This window comes from Megascapheus bottae, unplaced genomic scaffold, assembly GCF_031878675.1.
Source record: "Megascapheus bottae isolate mThoBot1 unplaced genomic scaffold, mThoBot2.hap1 H_1, whole genome shotgun sequence".
Classification (NCBI taxonomy): Eukaryota; Metazoa; Chordata; class Mammalia; order Rodentia; family Geomyidae; genus Megascapheus; species Megascapheus bottae.
Window position 1 is genome coordinate 725,855 of NW_028327858.1, and position 23,856 is coordinate 749,710.

At 44.1% G+C, this 23,856-nt stretch overlaps 2 protein-coding genes across 2 annotated transcripts in view; one reads left to right on the forward strand and one right to left on the reverse strand.

Moving 5' to 3' along the window:
* LOC150038961 (protein-cysteine N-palmitoyltransferase HHAT-like) overlaps positions 1–2,192 on the forward strand; it is a 218,600-nt gene extending 216,408 nt beyond the window's left edge. The window contains exon 12 of the mRNA XM_090328171.1: positions 501–2,192. Coding sequence (XP_090184297.1) covers positions 501–592 — 92 coding nt within the window. The 3' untranslated portion in view covers positions 593–2,192. The remainder of the gene's footprint in view (positions 1–500) is intronic.
* Positions 2,193–9,686: 7,494 nt separating this feature from the next.
* Positions 9,687–23,856, reverse strand: part of LOC150038963 (voltage-gated delayed rectifier potassium channel KCNH1-like) — a 159,703-nt gene continuing 145,533 nt past the window's right edge. Inside the window, exon 6 of the mRNA XM_090328108.1 lies at positions 9,687–10,659. Coding sequence (XP_090184234.1) covers positions 9,802–10,659 — 858 coding nt within the window. The 3' untranslated portion in view covers positions 9,687–9,801. The remainder of the gene's footprint in view (positions 10,660–23,856) is intronic.

Below are 23,856 nucleotides of genomic sequence, written 5' to 3' on the forward strand. Positions count from 1 at the left end.
AGATGGAGTGCCCTGCACATGCTTCTAGCATCTTCTACAGCAGCTCTGGATCTCTAACGTCCTTAATGCATAGAAGATGCGAAGATTACAAAATAACAAATACTCTGAAGTAATAAAACATGTGAATTTGAGTCTCCCTTTCTGGATGCTCCCAAATGGAAATTCAATGTAATGGTCAATCTATATTTTGAGATTGACAAGACTCATGAACATAATTTTTCTGCTTTAATCTTTACCTGCATGTTCTTTGAACACATAGCCCATTTCCAGATGCGGCTGTGTTTGTGATAGTGCGCCCTTTATTTTGTGCTGCCCCTGATGCTACCCTAGGACCCTACTTCCTGTGGTTCCTCTCAGAGTAGACTTTCTAGGAGACATGTAGCTCTTGTAAATGAAGGCCTATGTTGTTTCTCATATGGGAATGAGAACTTCATGTGAGAGGTTCCGCCAAGTGCTTCTATCTCTTCTGACAGCTCTCCCGTCTTCGTCTCTCCCTACAGGCTGGCCATGGGTGACTCTCTCCGTGTTGGCATTCCTGTACTGCTACTCCCACGTGGGCATTGCCTGGGCCCAGACATACACTGCAGACTAGTGCTGCTGGTCTCTGCGGCAAATGGTACTTCATCCTGACCTCCAATCCAAGATAATGTCCAATGATTTTCTGCTCATCTTCTGTTGAAGATACCTCACTCCAAGACTGATGATAACTTGAGCTCTCATAGAAAATTTACAACCAGACTTTGGGAACTTAGTTGTTCTCATGCAACCATGTGTTGACTGCTGAGTGAGCTAAAATCCAGGACAGAAGTGTCTCACTCCGCTGTGCATGGTTTTTTTGTCTGGACCTTAGTCCCATAGGCCTTTTGGGTTCCATATCTTTTACTAAAATTGGACCTGAATTGAACACAGAAACGCTGATTAGTGATAGGCCTGGCCTCAACTGGGCTGTATTTCTGACACATCCAGCTGATGCATTGGTGACACACACTCCCCCTTTTCTACACCTTGCATCTGGAGCTAAGGAGCAGCCAGGATGGTTTGGCTTCTCATCTCAGATGTGTTTCTAATGACCAAGGCATGGAAGAGAAAAGCAGTTTGGTAGTGTTCTAAGGAGTCCACACTCCTTGGGCTCCAATGATTTGATCTTTATCAAGGTAATCTACATTTGGATGCTTGTTCCTGAGATTTACAGAGATACATAGACATGATAGTTCCCACAGCTAATTGTTTCTCAATAAAGAAGCCGAATTTTAAAGGCAGCAAATGTATGTATCTACAGATGGGTGCTGTCAAGCAAGCCATAAAATGTAAAGATGAATTTCTGTGGTATTGCCTATTTTCTCTACCTAAATCCCAGTAGGTATCATCATACCGAGGAGTTTTTGTTCCGTGGTTTATATTACTTCTTTCTTTTGTTGTTGTTCAGTCATAGAGCTTGAACTCTGGGCCTGGGTACTTGTCCTTGAGCTCTTCAGCTCAACGCTACCACCCTAACCTGGAGCCACAGCACCACTTCCAGTTTTCTCGGGGTTAATTGGAGATAAGAGTCTCATAGACTTCAGTGCCCGGGCTGGCTTTGAAGCATAATCCTCAGATCTCAGCCTCTTGAGTAGCCTTATAGGCGTGAGCTATGTCACCCAGCTATATGGCTTCATTTTGATTCAAATAAAATGAATTTTTTGTTGTCATTACATAGTAAATTGTGATTTTTCTAAAATTATTTTGAGAAAAACATTTAAAATCTAAACACACTCATATACTTCGAGGATTCATCATTGTTGCCTCTGCCCCAGTTAGATGCCCGAATGTCTACTAATAGACACAAGCTCTAGAGAGCAGAATATTTGTTTGTTTTTGAATTTGGGAAGGGTGGGGAGGAGGAAAGGAACTTTAAAGTTTTAATCCTTACTGTATCAGGTTTGGGGAGAACTTACATCATTCCAACTATACAGATTCTCATTGGGTGACTAATATAAAGTCTATATGCAGCAAATATTGTTGTATTTGTTATATGGTATTAACCTTAGATCTTGGATGTGGCTATAAACTCAATGAAACTTGAACCTCTAGCATGCAAGACTAATTAATGATTTGCTACCCTTTCTTCCCAGCTTCTATACTTGGAAGAGAGATTGGAGGGAGCCAGATCCTAATGACCCTGTGTGAAGTGTGTGTGTGTGTGTGTGTGTGTGTGTGTGTGTGTGTGTGTGTGTGTGTGTGTAAAACACAAAAGATTTGGGGCTTTTCTAAAGTGCCCATTCTAAAGAGACCATTTACATAAGTGTAGGTGGTTTATTTCTTAAACTATATTAAGAGACTCAATGGAAGTGTTTGAACATAATAATGCTACATTCCTCTTAAACCTTGTGATTCAGAGGGTTCTTGGGAGTTAGTGAATGATGACTGAGTTTAGCTAATTGAGGTGTGATTTAATAATAATATATATATTATTCTAGGACCATTGTTTCCCTTACTGCTTCCAGCCATAAGTGCTTGTCTCTACATGCACACGAGCTAAAACTCTGGAATTGCTTTAAACAAAAGACCCTTGAGAGATCTGGGCACACACTGGTTTCTGAGGAGCTGAGGGGCTTTAGTTATGTCATCAGTGACACTGGGAACCTTCAGTCTTCGTGCTGGGAAGACTAGACCTGGTTTCCAGGTCACTTCCAGCCCCAGGATCTTCTGATCCTGAGCTGGTTCCACATAGAAACCCCAGCACAGCTGCCACGATAGCACCCAAGGAGGGCAGAAAGTCATTGGAAGGTTACAAACCTCAATCAGGATGATTCATTTTTGGAATCATGCAAGAAGACACAAAAGTATTCCATGTTCAGATTAATTTGTCTAAGTGGCAATTTGTTCTATTAAAGACTAGGTCTAGAAAGAAAATACATCAATTGTATGATCCATATTTTAAGAGAATAGCAATTTGGAAGAGGGGAATCTCATTAAAGAAATTGAGACTGCTTACTTCGCTTACCTAAAATATTGTAACTATTGACTAAATATTAGAAACTAAGCATAGTGTAGTGATTGTCCTTTTAGATGACTTACTAAGCTATATGCATATAATAGAGTGCTTCAATGTGGCCAACGTAAAAAGCCAAATTCTATAGTTCAGCCTTAATGCACTTTGAGAGGGAGCCTCTCTGAATAATTTGTGTGAGTGTGTGTGTGTGTGTGTGTGTGTGTGTGTGTGTGTGTGTGTGTGTGTGTGTATTGCTACAGGGGCTTGAACTGAAGGCCTTCTACTTTCGCTTGGCTTTTTCACTCAAGGCTGATGCTCTATCACTTGAGCTACACCTCCTCCCTTGGCTTTTTGATGGTTAACCGGGGATAGGAGCTCAGGGATTTGTCAGCCTAGGCTGGCTTTGAACTACAATCCCCAGCTTGCAGCCTTTTAAATTACAAATACCATGAGCTAGGATTACCATGAGTCTCTATCCAATACCTCTCTAAATCCTTTGTTCTGGAAATGGTTTAATTTTTAAAACAAGCAAAAAAATCCATTTTAAAGAAATTAGTTAAATCCAATTTGGCACCCAGAATGCAGTATCTGGGATAGTTCTGTTTTGCTAGTCCTTTTGACTAATGATTAAAGTCACAAAGAGACCTTTTTTCCACCATTGAGGAGTTTATAAAAAAAAATCTGATGCTCAGGGTTTTTATAGGGGACAGTTTTGAAATAAATACCAGCCAATGAGAATTTTAAATAATGTCATCCTTAAATTATTTTAATTATGCTTTTCTACAATGCGATTGAATAACAGAGAAGCACATTATTAAAAACACTGCATTCAGACGAGGCCCTCTGGGATCAAGCTGAGACCTGTATTTGGCTTGTACATCGCACTTTCCTCCTCCCTAGATTAAGTGACAGTGTCTGAATATGGTCCATCGGGCATTAAATAAGAGCTCAGGATTGCGATGTCTTGCCGTAAGCAAGAAGCAATACCTATTAAAATTATAGCAGAACTAAAACTCTTGGAATATTCAAGGCATAAATAGTGCCTGACACCATCAATGAAGAAATGAGGATGAAAACTCCTATTATTAACACTTAATCAACTGGAAACGATGCAGTTGTGTTCTTCATGCTGTGTCTTAAAACTCAGGGAAACAATGTATTTTTATACCAATTTCAACGCAAATTGTCAAACATGAAAAAGTTCACTTCTAAGTGAAAGACCAACTTGTGTGCTAAACCAGTTGTCTTGTCATTTTCAGTGATGCCAGGTTGTTTCTGGCGGCATCCTTGACTCAATATGGTTTCTCCTCTTCAAAACTCATGTTAGATTTTCCTTTTTCTTATTTTCATGTTTACTTTTTGGCCAACACTGCAGTTTTGACCTCACAAGCACTCTACCCCTCAAATCATGCCTCCAGCTTCATGCTTCCCTTTGCTTTACTTTATTTTTCTGTCAGTGCTTTTGCTGAGAGCCACCCTTGAATGGTGGTCTTCCCATCTCAACCTCCTATCTGGCTGAGACAATGGGTATTCACCAACACACTGTCCACTTGTATTTTTTCAAGAGTAAGAGTCTTGTTGACTCTTTTATTTTGGTCTAGGATGGCCTCAAACCACACTCCTCCCATCCATGTTTTCCACATAGCGGGACCACTACTCCCTACTCAGGTTCAAATTTAATTGCCTTCGTGGTGCCCTGGGCCTTTAAGAAGGGATTAGGTTGTTTAGAGGAATTGCTGTCTTTAGCATGGGACTGGGTCATTTACTCCAGGGCCAGGTTGTTAGAAAGCAAGGCTTTCCCTCACAGCTTGTCTCATCTCTTGGGCAGATACCTGCTTGCACTTCTGTTATGAAGCAACCTGAGGCCTTCACCAGAAATAGCCACCTCCCAGTCCTCAGTAACAGGGCCTAAAAGGAACTCCTCTTCTCTTTTCTCTTTTTGTTAAAGCAACAGAAATCAGACTTAGACACAGATTTTTTTTAACGTTCTATACGTTTGTATATCACACACAGCTCTCCCTCCCAGGCCAAGCACCTCCATATCTATTTGTTGTTTTACTCAGTGGGACATATCATCTTGGTGTCTTGGGAATTACAAGTTCTCCAAAAAATTAATACTGAAGATTCTGTCCAAGTCAGAGCTTTAGAAACTGTCATCCTTGCTCTGTTGTTAAGTTCAAATGCCCAATTCAATAACTTATAATTATGCAAGAAAATGCAAAAGCAAGTTATCATGTATAAAATAGTTTATTACCATAATAAATAAAATTAAACTTTTTTGTTACAAATATCATTTGTGCTTGTTTAAAAATGTTGAGAATCGTCAACCGGGAGGGGGCATGTATTCCTCTTTACATTCCCAAGCCACAGACATACAGTGGAGTTCCTGGCAGCATCCTTGGCTGACCACAAAAATAGTATCAACTCATTTGCATTTCTGTTTATTCATGCTCATTTTGGACAAAGTGACAGATGCAAAGGAAAAAAGAAAAATAACCCAATAGAGGATTTGGCAGGACTCAAAGAAAAGAACGCTAATAGAAGGAAAAGCCTCAGAATGATGAACTGCTCATGAGAAGTGTCCTTGTAATGAGATGGTACATGTGGACAGTCTCCAACTGATGCGCAAGTACAGTGTCTGAATATTAAGAAAATACATTCATCAGGGATGGGATTGCTTCTTAGCATAAGAGCAGTTCATCTCCTGAAACTAGTGCTGCAAACTTCTTGTTAAACAACTAATGGGTCACTGGATGACTGAGAAGTCACAGAGAGACACACACACAATGGCTCTATGAAAAGTTAATTGGCAGGTGGAGGGGACACCTACCAGGTGTGGCACCTGCAGAGTCTTCAAGTCCAGTTTTAGAGGCTCCAATAAGCCCCATATGCTTCACGTGAGAGGAAAGCTTCATCTGAAACAGATTTAAGCAGGCTAATTCACATTGATTCTTTTGAACCATAGGAAGCAGAAAGGAAAACCTCTCAACTCCAGTTCCATTGGTGAGAAAATGAGGCTTCCTCTTGTCAGTCAGTGCTCACAGGACAGTGAAGTCTCCTCCACTGGAGGGCGCAGGAGCTGGTGAAGGTGTCTCATTGAAGCCAGTGAGAAGGCAGTGGTATACAGAGCAATGGCAATGACGAAGTGACAGAAGAGAGGGTGTCTAGGGGCCAGGGCAAGCCCTCGGCAGGCCTCTTCTTTAAGCAACATGAGGTGAAGAGAGAGGAAGGGGCATTGGGGGCTCCATGACAGCTGGGGTTCCATTCAAGGGTCTTAAGGCTAAACAACTTTATTGCAAAACAGTTTCAATCTATGAATCAAGTGTACATGAGCAACCTGTCTCTCTGCCAGGGCTCCTAATGCTCCAGAGTGTGCATGTGAGATGGCATGGTCAGTGCAACAGAGAAAAGGAGGTTCTCCCTCCAATTAGAATTCCTAAGGCGTTCTTGTAGGCCCCGTGGCAACCTGGACAAGTCTGGCAGTTGACCTAATACTTTCACCTTCCACCCGAGGTCTTGGAAGATGAAGCCTGCTGCAGGGGATAGGAGGGTACCCAGAGAGTATTTTACCCCCTCCCCAGCTATCCCCACTTTTGAAAGAGGTATTCTCCTCTGATGTGTGGCCAAAGCAACACAAAGATCCTAAGCGAGGAAAACACATTTCAGGAATCAGATCACAAGAAATCAAAAGGAAAGATGCATTTCCAAAAGCTTAGGGAAGATGGCTGAAAATAAGCAAAACTCTTGCTGCAGTGTTAATGCAATTAAGCTGCATTAATTATGCTCTAGACCAGAGTTTCTCAGCCAAAGAGCCATCACCCCTTCCTCTTTTGATCATTGCTTTGCGCCCGGTAGAGGAGGCCTCTGTGGACCATAGCACACCTGGCTGAAGCCAATGTCCCCACCAAATACACCATCTCGGAAGCCATCTTGTTCCTTAGAGTCAGCCTTCAGATCTACTCTAGTCCATACCTCCCTCAGTATGTCCAACAAGCAACCAAGTGACAGGGACAGGACCTCCTCACTTTAAAGCAGCCTGTCAGCATAGGTGCTGGGACATGGAGATTTCCTGGGGATAAGATTCAAAGAAAGAGGAAGAGAGACTAAGTAGCCAGTACTTACTAGACTCAAAGAAAACTGGTACAACACACTATATATATCGCCTCCCAGAGAAAAAGCAACATCAAAACTGGTATCTCTTGGCATCATTTTGCTGGTCTAAATGTCTGATCTAAGACTTAGCAAGTGTTTCCCATGTTTTTCTTTGGCTATCAGATCCTGGTAGGTGGTGGAAAGTGCAGGTCAGAGATACTTGAAGCCTTCTGTTCCAGCAAGAGTGGAGTGCTTGCTCGAAGCAGCCTGCATGCAACCAGGTGCACATCATAAAAAAAAAAGGAGAAACAGATTGGCTCATTTAAAAATTGGAGTTTTTTCTTCTTCAGAGAAAACAATAAAACAAAAATGCCTTACAGTTTACAGACGGAGAAGGATAAAAGCCACACCTGGGGTGATTGTAACTGTCTCCTAGAGGAACTCATAGGATGGGTCGCTGGACATTGAGTTGAGCGGGTTCTTCCTGCAGTGTCTGCTGTGCAGTCATTAGCTCCATTTACATTGACCCCGGGACACATTCCTGAAGCTCTCTTCCCCCAAACAAGGCTCGACTTCTGAGCCTTCTCGGCATCTCTGTCCCACAGATCTAGATGCAGATTGATTTCCACAGCCACCTGTCTCAGAGGTAGCTTGCTATAGCAGGACCTCCCCACACTGGCTGGTGAGGCTCTAGATGAGCTTGGTGACTGAGACACAGGAGAGGCGATGACGGGTGGGTGATTGGGAAGCTGGGTATCAGGGTAACGAGGGGTCTCTCTTTGCCTGAGGTGGAATAGGTGTTAAAATTTAGAAGCAAGTTAATAAGCATGTCGGAGGGTAGGTAGCCTGGAATGTGTAGAGGGCCTCTCCCCCGAGGACCAAGTGGCAGCAGCTCAAATTCAAGAAACTCAAAGCCTCCCCGCTCTACCCAGATCCACAAACAAGCATGATTCAGCCCTATGAGGCCATAGGAAGTGAAATCTAACAATGTCACAGCCTGGGGATGTAGGGCCATGTCTGTAGGTCTCACAACTGTGTATGCCCCCCTTAACCTTCCAGAGCCATCTGTATCAACACTACATAGACAACCAAGGCCTAAGTGCTGGGAATGCATCACAGCCACCAAGCAGGATTTAAAGGGGGTTGGAGGAAGACAGGCCTGGACAGGAAGCTTTCAGAACACTGAATCTCTTTGGTAAGATAAGGCTCTACGACAGCAAAGCAACACCAAGCAGAGGTGCTTAGTGGTAGGACCTCCTCAGTGTGAGCCTGGTAAAAGTGACCAGAAGAAGCTGTGCTGCATCTGGGCATCCTCCACTTTCCTTTCTCTCATATCACTGAGAGCAGCGCAAAGTCCCCCTCACCTGAACTCAGGTGACTTAAGTGATATCTCTGATTTAAGTGGCAGATAGGCAGTTCTATGCCCATGGCTCTGAGCTCCACCTGCTCTTGTGGACCACAAATCCCACAGCCAACTCTATCTCTTTCCTGGGATAGCTGAAAACCACTGCTCCGTTCTTTGTCCAGCTCCTGAAGAGAGTACAGTCACTGCCCTGGCTTCTCTCTTTTTTAATCATGGGAAATAGAGAAGTTAGGTTTCAAATAAGGCTAAGTATAGCCCCCAAGTATCTCCTACTGATCCCATGCTGTGGACAAAAATCCCCATGAGAATCTAACTATAGACATAGCACTTGTTACAATCATTTTTCTGAGGTTTTGCGTGCGTGCGTGTGTGCGTACGTCCGTGCGTGCGTGTGTGTGTGTGTGTGTGTGTGTGTGTGTGTGTGTGTGTGTACCTGCTTCATTAGTAAGCAACTCTAGGTACCTGCCCCTTCCTGCTGCTGCTTCTTCACACCCTGAGGAATGCCACAGGAACACTTGGGAGGAGGTTCAGAGGGAACGGAAGCAAAGCTGCTTGGGCTACAATGCCTACAGCATAAACAAGGGCCTGAGGACCACTTGGGGGCATCTGAAGCTGGCGGTCAGAGCAGCCTGCAGACCACACAACAGAGAATCCCTGGGTTCTTTTCTACCCCACTCTTGTCTGGCCAAGGAGACCCAAGGAAGCTTGCTGTGAGTCTGTGGAAGGCTCTGATAGTGCCAGCTGTTCAGCCTGAGCCATCAAAGGCAGAAAGTGGAAATTCTACTCTTTCTGTCCTTCAAGCTCTCTTTGTCTGAGCTTCTTACAAGTGATGATGGAAAGAGGTGGTGATGTCAGACGCTGGCTGTACAGGGCTGCGGAATGCTGGGAAATCCCTGCCCCCACCTCAGTCTTTGGGGAGCTTGGTGAAGGAGCCCAGTGTGGTCTATACAAGAGGAGTCCTTGGCTCTCTGCTACCAGTCCCAAATGGATGCTCCTCTTTTCTGGTAGTTTTCATCATTTATAAATACTATGGTAGTAAAAACAAATTTTTCAAATGAAGGAAAAGATCCTTTAGATAGCGAGCCCCCTCTTCCAGAATTGTGCAGACTGTTCCAATGCAGCTGCCATCTTGCAGTGGGGGGAGGGCACAGATTACCTCTCCTATCGTTTTTCCAGGGATAGAAGGAGGGAGCATGTGAGCACACCTAAGCCATTGGTCCCACTTTGGTTTTTCTGTTCAGAAAAGCCTACTTGACAAATCATTGGGCACGTGGGCATGTGTGGAGGCGGTGGTATCTGGGCAGGGGTGCAGACGTTTTTGTCTTTGAACTTCTTCTTTATGGTGGTGGTTGTGGTTGTTTCTTTAACAAACCTTTCAGCTGGCTCCAAAAATGTCTCTCTCTGATTCTGGGGACTGGGGCCTTGATATTTCAAACAGCTCCTGGGGAGACTGTGAAGATCTTCTGGAAGTTAATATCCTGAGAATCTCAGAAAGCTGTTTCTCAATATTGGTCATTTTGGCGTTCAAAGCCTTGATGTCCTCCTTCAGCTCGTGCTTCACCTCCAGGACCGTGGCCTGTAGGGTCTGCTCGGGAATGGGGTAGAAGGAATGTTTGACCTCTGCCAAGATGGGGCTCCTATCCTGGGGACTCCTGGCCTCGCCCGCGTTGTCGAGACGGAGGTCGCTCTTGGTGATGCCACTGTCGCACGAGTCTGTCTTCTTCAGCGTGGCCTCACCAGATGCCTTGGTCCTCTCGGGAAGTGTCTCCATTGACTCGGCCTTTGACACCTTGTTCCAGTCCTCACCTTTCCCACCAGTATCTTTGAAGCGGGCCCAGCCTTTGCGCTTGGCACAGTCGCCACCACTCCCCTTGGGACCCAGGCACTCAGAGCCCGGCGCGTGCAGCTTGGCATGGTCTGACACTCCAGAGGCGGAGGCTGCCTGGAAAGACACGGGTGTGGCAGGGCTCTCGCGGACGGTGACCACACTGGCCTTCACGAGCGTGTGATTGGCTGAGGCATGCTCTGTGAGGGCACTGCCCTTCTCTACATCCAGGTCATCCAGATCCCGACCCCCCCTCTCTGCTGCCAGCCTGGCTTCTTTCTGCTGGCGAAACCTCTGGAAGAGTCGGCGGACCGGGTGATCAGGGGGCAAAATCAGGGGGGCCTCATTTTTCCTTTTCATGCGCTCTTCCTCTTCCCGTTTCACATCACTGATTTTCCGGAACACAATCTGCAGGGAGACAGAGAGACAAACTGTGTTTATTGGGCGGTGGCTCCAGTCACCATATCACATCTTTGTCCATCTCACAGACCTTCACAGGATGGCGACTCATGGTTCACAGCTGTAAGGCCTCCGGGGCCTTCTTCATGGCTGACAGCTCTTTTCTTTTCTCAGTGCCTGTTCCTAGCTCCCCAATAGCAGGAAACTGATACACAGTCACTCTCTTGAGGAGGAACAAATGGTATCCCCACATGTGGGAGACTTCAAGTGGTATCCTCTCAGCTCCTGCTGTCCTAACTCTGAGCCTTGGCCCCTCTTAGATTGTCCTTACCTACAATTCAGAATTATCAAGTAAGCCTAAAATAAGATCACTTTCCTGTTCTCACCCCAGATCCACTTCATCCATTCTCCAGAGGGGGAGCCCTTGAATCTGTATGCAAAATATTCCCAGGGATTCTGATGCACCCAAATTTGAACGTCTCTGGCCTAAACCACACCTCAGGGAAAGAAAGGTCATCTGAATTCTCAGAGAGGGACATAGGAAGGACTTCTAGTCCATCTATAGTCAGTGTGGTTACCTGTGACAAGGAAAAGTCTCATACAGGAGCTCTCCTTTCCTTGGGCATTGTAGGGTAGAATAAAGACCTATGAGTTTAAACAGAAGCTTTTGTCATAACATAATTGTACATCATTATTCTGTCCCTGTGCTTGTGTGCTTGGAGGTTTTGGTTCAAGCTCCTGTCATGGAATGGATTCGCCTTGTGGGAACTATCCGGTAGATGGGTGTTAAATCTTCAAGCTACTTACCTAGGACGTAAATGGCTTTCTGACCTCCACTAGGAAGCATTTCTTCTACAACCTCTCATTGTCTTCTTCTGCTTTGATGGCATTGTCCTGCCTCTCCCTAGTACCCTTCTCAGTCTAGCCTCACATGGGGTCTAAAGTGCAGACTTACGCTAGGGGACAGGAGAATCTGTCCACCCTGAAGAGGGCTAGAACAACACCTAGAGGCATCACAAGGATGAAGGGAGTAAAGATAAGTGGATCTGCCAGTACCCTGTTCCTCTATTCCCAGTGCTCTAAGATGGATGATGAGCAGCCTTCCGCCCCAGCATCCCTGCACATTCAGGTCCCTGCTTCCTACCAAGCACGCAGAGATGCCTCGAATCAAGGCCCAGCTCAAATAGCTCCTCCTCCATAGAGCCTTCCTTGGCTTTCTAAGTTCTAAGTTATTCTTCCAGCTCCAACAGCTCTTTCTGTGTTCTTATTGCTCTGATTCCTTAATTACATGTCCTTGTACTTAGCACAGATCAGTGACTATTTCCTCTCTGCTCACACCCCTTCTTAGCAGGGAATGGGGAGAGAAGGTAGGATGGAGAGAAAGCAAATGAGAATACGCATGCACCTAAAAAAGACAATGACTTTCAGTGCCAACTGTTCTGCTTCCTGCTTTTCATTTCTACAATATGTCTGATTCCTAACAGGGTCCCTGCCACTCTTTTCCTGTTGAGCTAATTCAAGTGAGAGTCTATTCTTTATAACAACAAATCCTAAACTAGATACCAATTTTTTTTACGCATCCATATCTCATCCTCTCTGAAAGCTCTGTGATTACGACAGTAATCTGCATGCCACACATCTTTTGCCTTCAAAGATTTGACTTAGCATATAAGAGAGCAGAGATTGTCTGTGCTGGTCACTATGCCCACAGACAGCATGTTCCTATCCAGGCTCTACGTGACTGGGCCTTCTTTGGGAGGGGGCCAGGTCCTCTGATTCTACATTGCATCTTCAGAAGTCTCTTGGCTGTTTCCACAATGTCATCATGTGTATCAGACGAGGCCCACTTGCATATCACTGCCTCAGCCAATGGGCCGGTGTATCATGTCTGTACTTTCCTTAGAGACTCAGACAGTAATGCCAGCCTCCCCCAGGAGATGAGGCAAAGGAACTTGTGAAGAGCTGATGCAGCCTGACAGTTTTGCTGATCTGGTGTCAAGGGCTATGCCTGATAAGTCCAGTGGCTGTTTAGGAGAAGTGAGTCCTGGAGTCTGTCTCAGAGGCAGCCATGGACCATGCATTTTGACAAGTATATGAGATCAGAGTGGGCAGAAATGGCTGTCTGAGTCACAACAATGAAGCTGGGGGCACCGGGTGCCAGCTACTTCAGTCCTCTGTCAGCTCTTAAGATGCTGACAGATCCCTGTGGCAGAACAGGTGTGGGCCTCAGCAATGGCGGGCAAGACCCCAAACTCTAAATGTGCTCTGGCTAGAGGGGTGGCAGCTGTCTTTTCTTATGGGTTCCAGGAGGGTTTAACAGATGCTGTGAGAAAGGAAAACAATGTAAGTTGAAGTAAGTTTGAGCTATGGGGCTGTGTAAAATCAGTTGTCTTCTTGTAAGTTTACTCAGAGCCTTAATATGCAAATGTACATTGTGAATGCTTAAGAGAAAGACACAGTACTCAGCATATCTTAGTCCATTTTCCACAGATCCTGACTTTCGAATGAGTCATGTTCCCTAGAACTGATTCATATAAAACACTAAAACTCTACCATGTTGTGCAGTGGGGGTCCCCCTGCATGTGTGTGTGTAGATACTCCTGTTCCAGGCTGCACAGTACCTCCTAATGTTGCTTACCACATGGAGATTGGGAAGTAGAGGTCTGCATGGAAGACGATGCCGGGTGGACCCCAAGACATGGATAGTGGTGCCCCACCACCTGGGGTCTGTTCAACCCTTCTTCCTCTAACCACGGTAAGAAAGTTGAGGTTAGCCGGGTACCAGTGGCTCATGCCTGTAATCCTAGCTGTTCAGGAGGCTGAGAGCTGAGGATCACAGTTCTAAGATAGCCTGACATGAAGGTCTGGAAGACTCTTATTGCTAGTTAAGCAATGGAAAAACAGAAGTGGTGCTGTGGCTCAAGTAGTAAAGCACTAGCCTTGCGCTGAGAGCTCAGGGACAGCACCCAGATCCAGTGTTCAAGACCAATAGCTGACTAAAAAAAAAAAGTCTGGGTCCCTTTGTATGACAATCCTTCAATCTCACGTTCTACCCTCGTCCTCCAACCTGGTTTCTATGAGACCTGGGAGTAATGCCAATTTCCCCACCTGTAGGTCAGGAAACCCTTCTTGGTGGTGGCAAGCCTAGCTGAGCCACACATTCTTCCACAGCATGTTGCAGCCTACTGAGAAAAGACTGCACTGGCTTGCCTTAGATGGTCGCTTGGGAGGGGAAGCCATGTTATGTTTTTCATCTCTCGCATCCTGTCCAGTATATGAAGGACTCAGCAGATTGTCAATAAATCAATGACTGTGTCAGCCTATGGGTAAGTTATGGCCACCACCCAGGCTCTGGCACTGCCCTCTTCCCTCATTCTTCACCCCCAATCTGTTTCTGATGGTCATGGTCTGAGGAGACAGAAGAGACTTTGGGTAGCTCTGTTCTATGTACAACGCTTAGGCTCCTGAAGATTTCAGTACAGTGAAGAGCGCAGTGGCTTACATGTTTGTTCATCTTTGTTTCTTGCTGACCTCATACTTATTTCATCATCTCTGTCTTTCGCTTTTTAATTCTACTCTCTTATATAAGCTTAAAGAGATGCGATTTGGAAGCTGTCCTGAGATAAACCTTTTCTTTTTCATGAGGACAATGGCCCTTGTTCTTTTATATAAACGTGACTCTTCCTAGGGAAGTCACTCTAGTTTCATCGGAAGAGTCTAGACGGAAATCTGAAGAGCAAAGTGCTTATTGTAGCCTTGCTCTGACCACCCCAGGTCCTATAAAAGCAGTGTCACATTTTTCTTTATCTATTGGACATTAGTATAAGTTTTTTTTTTCAAGAAAAGATTCTGTGCCCAAACTGTCATTTTGAAAACCGCTGAATGAGATCATCTCAAAAGATCCCCTGAGAATAGAGATTTGATGATTTTTAACACTGTGGTTCTAGTTGTATAGTGCTGTATGGGTTAATCTATGCACTCAAGTAAATCATTATCATACAGAGCCCAGGTTTCCTGTAAGGAGCTACAGAGGATTTTGCATCATAATTTGATAACTGAGTAGAACATAGGAAGCAGAACTTCAGGGTGTAAACCAGTGCCCTTTTCTTCCTCCCAAGAATCCTTAGACAGAGACCATAACAATAGGGAAATATCAGGATCTGTCTGAAGGTATTCTTGGGAGACACAATTAATCACTCACTGGACAGGCCCAGTTTTGGAAACAGACACCCTCAGTTCGCATCATGAGTCCAGACACCATGATGGAGAGATCTACTCCCTTCCTGGATCTAGTAACCAGAATCCTGCTAGTCCCCAAGAAGATATAATTTTTCCATGTCTGATGGATTCTACTACAAGGAGTCAGAGGATAGCTCCTGGGAAGAGATAGCTATGGTACCTTGCTGGTCCAATTTGGCACCCCTCTGAGGCTGCCCCAAAGCAATTGCCTTTCATAAGTGGTTGTTGAGCTGAACTGAATCGACTGACACTCCAATCCTTAAGATACAGGGCTTTTTGAGCTACTCTTTTTAACTTCGTTTGACAAACCAATTTCTCCCACCACCCCCCTGAGATCTGAGGTGAGTCAAGACAATCGACAATCTCTTCTGGGTTGCATTAAAAGTGGGCTCAGCCTCTCTGGAGCCTAAACCTTTCTTACTCGCCAGTCAAGACTAAGCCAGAAAATAGCAGGAATCCTTTTTTCAAGGTCACTGAGCAAGAGAATGTCAGTAGCCTAAGTGTAAGAAAGGCAAACCGGGGATAGGAATGGGCTTCTTTGAAGCCCCATAGCTAGGAGATGTGGGATGGAGTAGAATTAAGTACTTAAAAGAAAATGTAAACCTAATGTCAATTTCCAGTGATTTGCATAAATGAGTAGATGTATGAGTCGTAGAAAACTATAACTCCCAAATGAAATTATTTTGCTTTTTCACTAAATTCAGATATACCTCCCAAATCTGAAATACTCAGTCAAGTAGAAGGAACACAGGGCTGGAATAGGTCCCAGCCCTGCCACTAACTGGCCATGTGTATGTCATGTCCTTCGCTGGTTGGGCTGGATCGATGGTTCTCCAGATTGTCCTGCAGAACCTCGTGGAGCAGCGTCATCCACTGAGTGAGAATTGCCCATGGCAATTACCTGGCATCGGATGCACCTGAACTCCCCAGGACTGATGCCTCCTATTAAGGTCTGCTGTCCTCTGTGGCGTGTGTGTGTGCTCATGTGTGAGTGTGACTATCCACTTCCAGGACCTGAGTCTCTGAGCCCCCAAAGGATAGCTGAGGTTAATAGGTGCCACATAACTTCTGATTCCTGTCCTGGTCTTGACAATGAGCTGGCTTTCTGTCTGCGGTGGTAGGACACAAGGACAAGCACATATATACTGAGCACTTGTCTGTAGGCATGAGACTACATCCAGTGGGCCCAGGAGAGTAGAGAGCACCACCTCAAGACTCCTTGCCTCCTAGGGACAGGAACCATCCTGTCAATTGACTCAGGCTGTCTTGAGCCACAGAAAATAGGAGGACAGGGCCCACACTGACAAACCTATAGAAATGATGTAGCTTTGCTCACGGTTTCCTTGACTACCAGTCCTATCCACCAGTAACCCTGACTGGTTTTATGGCAGAATACAAAACATGAAGATTAACAAGCTAAACCATTTAAGAAGCTTAAAGCTTGGAAAAACAAACTTCAGAAGGGGTGATAGGATAAAGTAGTTGGTTAGATTTTGCTTTTAGAAAAGGGCATTGTTTTGTTATTTTGTTTTATGTATTTGGTTGTTTACTAATTTATTTGGGGGACAATACTAGGAATTGAACTCAAGGCCCCGTACTTGCCACTTGACCCATGTTCCTAGTCTTTCTTCTTTTCGTTTATCTGGGCTAGCCTTGAACCAAAGCTACAGATTTGGTTTCTTCTGGAAGTCAGAGGGAGGATCCATTCCATGCTTCTCTCTTGGCTTCTGGTTGTTGCAACTATCTTTCCTATTCCTCGGCTGTGATCTTTCTCTCTCTGTTTCCTAGTTTTCTCTTTCAGACTTTTATAAGGATGTTCATCATTAGATGTAGGGCCACTCCAGTGTAGGTTAATATTATTTAATGATCCTTAGTTATGTCTGAAAAAAATATCCCAAGAGGCTGGAAGTTTGGCCTAGGGGAAGAATGCTTACCTAGCATGCATGAAGACCTGGGTTCAATTCCTCAGTACCACAAACATAAAAAAAGCTAGAAGTGGGGCTGTGGCTCAAGTAGTAGAGCACTTGCCTTGAGAAAGCCCAAGAACAGTGCCCAGGCCCTGCATTCAAGCCCCAGCACTGGCAAAAAAAATCCCGAATAAAGTCACATATACTGAGAGAAACTCATTTGCCTTAGACATTATCTGAGCAGAGTGACAATGCGCCATAGATGTGTCTATGGGCCATTAAAAAAACCCTTGAAATCATGACAGAATAGACCTGTATGTGTCTCATGCCTCTCATCTACTGTCTATGACCATCTGCTGGTACTGAAAAGGATGTTACAAGTCCCAGATGGAAGACTCTCTACACCTTGAAGAAGAGTTGGCTGGCCAGGGACTATGTTTGGACCATAGTTCCATAGCTTTATCCCTTCGGGAGTTATTTATCCTTTCTAAACTTAAGTTTCATCATCTGAAAAAGTGAAGTTAATAAACATACACAGCTGTTGGGGTTGCTGCAGGGTGGAAGGAAATAGCATCTGTCTTGTGCTTGCATGTGGACATAGCCCCTGGACCTAAGAGTTGAGTTCTCTGTCCAGTGTCAGTCCTGCCACTTGGCCTGACACCCCAGAACATGGTTCTACATTGGTTGCCATTGTGTCTTGACATGTGCTGTTGCTATTTGAAACACCCTCACCCAAATCCTATATGCTGATTGCAGATCCTGAGGAAATTATTCTATCAAAGACTTGGTTGGCATGTTAATACGAAATGCCTGCTTAACCCTTGTGCAGAAGAGGGTCCAAGATGGCTGAAAGAGACAACCAGCCCTGTCCTCTTCCCGAGAAAGACCCAACATGACAGGTGTACAGCTAAGATGAGTGACTGTAGGACAGCACTGGACATCAGCAAGAGACATACTGGAATCTTGTAAGAGTCGAGGCCTAGGAATACACAGCATGGTAAGAGAAACAAAATACCCATCTATGATCCTTTCTCCACAGGTTAGGTGAGTGGAGGGAAGAAAGAGTCTCAGTAACCACCACTGGATACTGAAAATTGTGGATGCTGGAAGGTTTTACAGTCTTTACTGGCTCACAAACCTTAGGTAAATAACCTGAGACCTGCACAGTGGCCACATTTTGAACAGGAGCTTCTACCAACACCCCCAGTGCTAAAGCCAGGAGCCATCTTGAGAAGTGAATGACTACTCTGAGTGTCATAAACCCTGCATATTCCTATCTCTAAGACCCTCAAGAAATTCTGCTATACTGGCTGGAACAGAAGCCACCTCAAGATCCAGTGACCACTCTCATGATACCTGGGGCCCAGTAAAATGACTGTTCCATAAGCCCGTTGGGTGGTCTGCACTATGGGGACAGGTGCTACAATATAGAGGCAAATGGAAAGCCTCACTCTCAAGGCCCAACTGAGTTGTTAATTCTCTGAGGCTAAGGGTATGGCAAGTCAGCAAGTCCTGGGATGGATCGCAAAGGCCCACAGAGTTCCCACTGGCTCTCTCTTGTACATTGAGCTGGAACCCACCTTAGGCCTATTACAGATAGGACTGGGGAAACACTGTGATTCCTGCTGTTGTCCTGCCTGCAGTGGTCTGTTTAGTGGGTCTCTGAGCAACTCTTTGGCCCCAGCTGTAATAATAGGCACATGCACACACACACACACACACACACACACACACACACACACACACACACTGGCAATGCTGAGTGTACCAGTCCAGGGCCTGGAAAAAAAAAAAGACCAAGTGACTGAAGGTCAAAGAGGACTTTTCCTAGTAGAAACAAGGAAACAGGCCAGCTTCGAGCTTTGTCCTGGGATGTACACCGGACGTCTTCAATGACCAATGAGTTGATCACAGTATGGCCAGTGTTGATGGACCAGACTTAGTGCTGCTTCTCACATAAGAACCAGTGGACTCTAGATCCAGGAGCTGAGACTTTAACGATGCCTTCAGGAATTTTCATCTGCCTCTTGAAGCCTTGCCAGCTATGGACCTGGGCATATTTGATTTCAATTCCAGCTGCCATATGTGGTAGCTTCTCATTCCATGGCTGTACCTGTAATAGTAGGTCTCAAAACCACACCTGTTCACTCAGTCTCCAGGCTGACTGACAATGACACTCATCCAAGCTTTTGCCGTCATGCTCCAGAAGAAGCCAGGGCCAGAGTCCAGGCATTAGTTTCTCCCTACAGAGACCTGGCTATGCAGCCTGCCAAAGGCATTCTCTTCTGTTCCCAATAGTCACACACCAGACCAGCCTATTTTCAAGAGAGTTAATGTATATCAGCACATCTGTGAAAGTGGTATTTTGATATTTAGGAAACAGCAGATGCAAAAATGAGGAGATTAGGGATGCACAATCAGTGGTTGTATCATTGCTACTTCCTTTGTTCTATATTTCTTTTCACATGACGTTACTACAGGCCTATGGTAGATGAGTACAATTTCCGAGTTGCATTTCTTTTCTTCTTTCCATTTACCTGAAATTGGTCCAGAATCCAATATAAAATAGGAATACAGGGGTATCTATTCTATGAGTAATTTTTGGTGCCTGACCCAGAAGACATTTTTTGGCATTCTGGCTCAGAAGTTAGTTAAAAATTAAGGATCTGGAAAATTTAGCTTTCTTGTCTATCTTGAAGAGGGAATATCTTCCATCTTCTTGGCCTTTAAAAACTTGTTAAAAAAATTTAATTTGAGCGTCTATAAGAAATAAGTCTGTAGAATTTCCACTCTGCCACATATGCATCTGGGAAGAGCCCTGTGCCATTCAGCTGAAGACTGGCTACCAGTATGTGCCATCCAGAGTACATACTTCCCATGAATTCTCTATTCAATGACTGCTTCTAAGCCCTGATCCTCAAACTAGGTTTAAAACTGTTATTCCAGGCACTCCAGGATGTGCACCCCTTTTAAATCCAAGATAAATGATGAGAGGGATAAAACCCCAGCAGGTGGTGAACTGGCCTTTCTTGAAATGCTGCCTGGTCTCTAAGTGGAATCTTTGCTCATAACCACCATTCACATGTGATGGCTAAGCAGTGCTGCAAGTTCCTTCACAGTGGTGGCCAGAACAGGAAAAGCTTCTAGGCTTTTTTGAGAGGGCAAAGTCAGGAAGAAAAGCCCTGCAAACTAGACCCATGAAGTATGCCCTACAATTGGGGGATCAGTGGCTCCCCTACAGTAGCTGTAAGGAAGTTCTAGTGAGCTAGGGGTCTAGAGGACACCGAAATGGACTCAAACTCAAGGATGAACAGGACATCCTACAGGGAGAAAGACCCAAAGAGAAAGAAAGAGTCTAATGTAGTGAGAAAGAAGGTAGAAAAGAAACCTTGGCAGAGGAGTACAATAGTAAAGGCAAAATAAAATAAGAAATAGCAAGAGAAAGGGCAGAGGATACAGGGCTACAAAAATGGCAGAGAAATGAGCCCTCATGTCCCCAAATCACAGAGATACAAGTGGGGGCTTCACCCACATAAGGAGCCCAGATTATCTAATAATTATGATCCTGGGTGCCAGGTGCTAGACTTTTTCCAAGTGCTTTCTAAATACTGCACACTTCAAATTCCAGTGAACCTAGACAACACCCAAGGAAAGCCCCATCGCTATCCATTATACAGAGGAAGGTGCTGTCTGGTCTCATCCCCAGGACATGGGCTGAAGCATCTCCCTGCCATTCCTGCACCATATTCATTGGAGGCTCCAGGCAGCAGTCTCTGCCTCCTTGGCTCTTACTGGGAATTAGGAAAACAACTTACCATCTTTATTTGAAACTTAGTCTCACTGGTGTGTGTGTGTGTGTGTGTGTGTGTGTGTGTGTGTGTGTGTGTGTGTGTTGTCATTCTTACCTCCCACCCTATCAGGTAGCAGACCCACACAAGACAAAAGCTGAATTCTCCAGGTAGCTCTATACCCACACACTCTCTGTCTCTTCAACTTGGAATTTTTTTTCCCTCCAAAGTGGGTACATTTTTAGGCCATTCTCGTAATGAATCCTTTATGCTCTATGGGATTGGCATGTGAATTAAATGAGGTATATAAAGCCTGCGATACTCTGACTCAGTTATGTTGTTTCTGCTACACTCCCTGTTGAACTTAAAATCCTATTTTCCTCATTGTGAAGGATCACTGGCATTTTTTGTTGTTGTTGATGGATAACACTACCATTTAGCTACAGGGGCTGTGTGTCTTTAGACCTAGACCTGGGGTGAACACAGACCTGTTTGGATTAAGACTGGCAGAGAGCTAGTTTAATAACAAGAGCACAGGAATGGCCAAGAGAGAGCCCAGGATCTGGAGGGGTTGTGTGGCTGTGTGACAGCATGTCACAAGTTCCTTTCCCCTCCTTTATTTTTCTCCAACTGCCATCCCCAATTTTCAGTGATACTTCAAAAACATTTCACCAATAGACTCTTATACATATTTTTTCATAGATTAATAAAAAGGCCACATAAGTAGATGACTGTACCTGGTAGTGTCTATTATTTATTTCACAAATGTGAAATAATGTGGGCTTTTTTGTCTTTTGTTTGTTTTTCAGAGGTTGAATTGAATAGAGGGGAAACATGCCCCCCCCAAAAAAACCTTGCAAACTCCTATACACTTAATAATGTTAGAAAACTGAGATGCGAGGGCAGTAGAGTAAATTAAAGAGCAGAAAAACAGTCTCAACAAACTAAATCAACTCTAATGGAGAGTGGAAGGGGAATGTCATGGTGACCTGAGGAGAGTCAGGAGACACAAGGCCTGGTGTTATATTTTTGTTTCTCACAGGTTCTCGCTCAGTTTTCTGGACTAGAATTGAACTCATAAGATTGACACATGTAAGTAACTAAGCTAGTGGGTCAATACTTTCACAGTTCTGATAGAAAAATTCATTATTTCAGAAGTCTTGTGGGTAAACCATTGGCCAGGATGATGATAAAAACATCTGTAAGAATGTGAGGATTCAAATAACTTCCAGGCTATTCTTTTTTTAAAGAACTACTAGAGGATGCACTCTAGAAAAAAATAATATCCATGAAACAGCAGTGGGAGGGAAGGTATTGAAGACACGGAAAACAACAGATTAGAACAGGTGACAGAAAGTCACAGAAAGAATGTATACAGGAGAAAAAAGGAATACTATATTAAGACATTCAGGAAACCTTATTAATATAACAGATGTTGGGATATGTGACATAAATGAGTGATAAATAGTCATGTAATTAAAAAAAGAAGGGAGACAAAATGAAAAAGAAGGCAATGCAATAAAAGTAAAAATTTTTTTACCTCTAGGAAAACAGAAAGTACTAGTATTTTTAATAAATATGTCAGGGCTGAGAATGTTGCTCATTGGTAGAGAGCTTGCCTAGCATGGATGAAGCCCTGGGTTCAATTCTTCAGTACCACATAAACAGAAAGAGCTGGAAATGGTGCTGTAGCTCAAGTGGTTGAGTGCTAGCCTTGTGCCAAAGAAGCTCCGAGAGAGTGCCCAAAACTTGAGTTCAAGCCCCAGGAATGGCAAAAAAAAAAAAGTCAAAAGGGCCAGGCATTGGTGTCTCATGCCTCCAATCCTAACTACTCAGGAAGCTAAGATTTGAGGATTGAAGCTTAAAACAAATCAGGGCAGAAAAATCTGTGAGATTCTGTTCTTCAAGTGGCAGAACACCAGAGCTGAATAAAATAACCAAGTGAGAATACAAGGCCTTGAGTTCAAGCCCCAGTACTGGTACTGGCACAAACAAACAACATACATATATACAGACAGAGACACAGACAAATAAGCATAACTCACAATTGACAAAGGCAGGACTATCTGATGGCGAAAGTTGGTGTCTTAGAAAACCACTCACCCGCTCTGGGGTGAGTCTTCTTCTGACCACTGAATGGACTCTCTGTAACAGACTCAAGGCACGTGTGCGAGGCAGGACAATCTGATGATACCAAAGTTAAAACTTTATACAACAGGGGACCACAGAAAATGATTAAGACAAGGTATGGATTATGACAGCAGTTGACAAGCCAAGGCCTCTACCCACCTGGCCCACCACCTGCTTCTGTAGGTAGAGTGTTGTTGGAACACACCTGTGCCCACTTGTTTACATGCTGTCTGGCTGCTCTGTGGTTGCAGAGGCCATGTTTGATTAAGTATGTGAGGTTTGGCCCAATAATTTTTGCTCTCTGGACTTTTACTGAAAGTGTTTGCCAACTTTCTCTCTCTATATAGATTATCTACCTATCTATCTATCTATCTATCTATCTATCTATCTATCTATCTATCTCTATCTGTCTATCTATCTAGAGAGAGGGACAACAGTAAATTAAGAAAGATGACAGGGCTGGGAGCTGTAGTTCAGTGGTAAAATACTCGCCAACATGCAGCAACCCTGGCTCCAATCTCTAGCACTGAAAGCAAGAAAGCAAGCAAAAAACCTAAGGGCATGGTTGTACATGCCTATAATCCCAGCAACTGAGGAGCTTGGATAAAGTGGTAGAGAACTTATCTAAAGAAAAAGTACCAAGTTCAAACCCCAGAAAGAGAAAATCACTTTATAGCCTATCATTGGGCTTTCAGGAAAATGAAAAAATAAAGATTTAATACAATTTTACTATTTATAGTTTTAAAATGTCTTCTAGAAATATTTTTTTTAAAAAACTTAGACTCCAGAACCCATAAAATAAGAATAACTATGTCAAGGTAAAAGATTAACGACAAAATGGGCAAGTATATGTCATGTGTGACAAAAAATATTGTCAGAAATTCATAAGAAAAAATGAGAATTGATATTCCCATTAAAAAAATAAACACAGAGATGAGGCGAGGGCACAGAAAAGGAAAGATAAATAACCGCTAAAAGCGTAAAAGGAACACCTAATCTTACTTAGAATTAGACATGTACAAATTAAAGCTACCAATGTGTCAAAGATCTGATTGCTAAAAATACAGAAGCGTGACAAGACATTTGCTATTGAGGAAATGGGGAAGCAAGGACTCTCAGCCATCACTGGTGAGTTTTCAAAC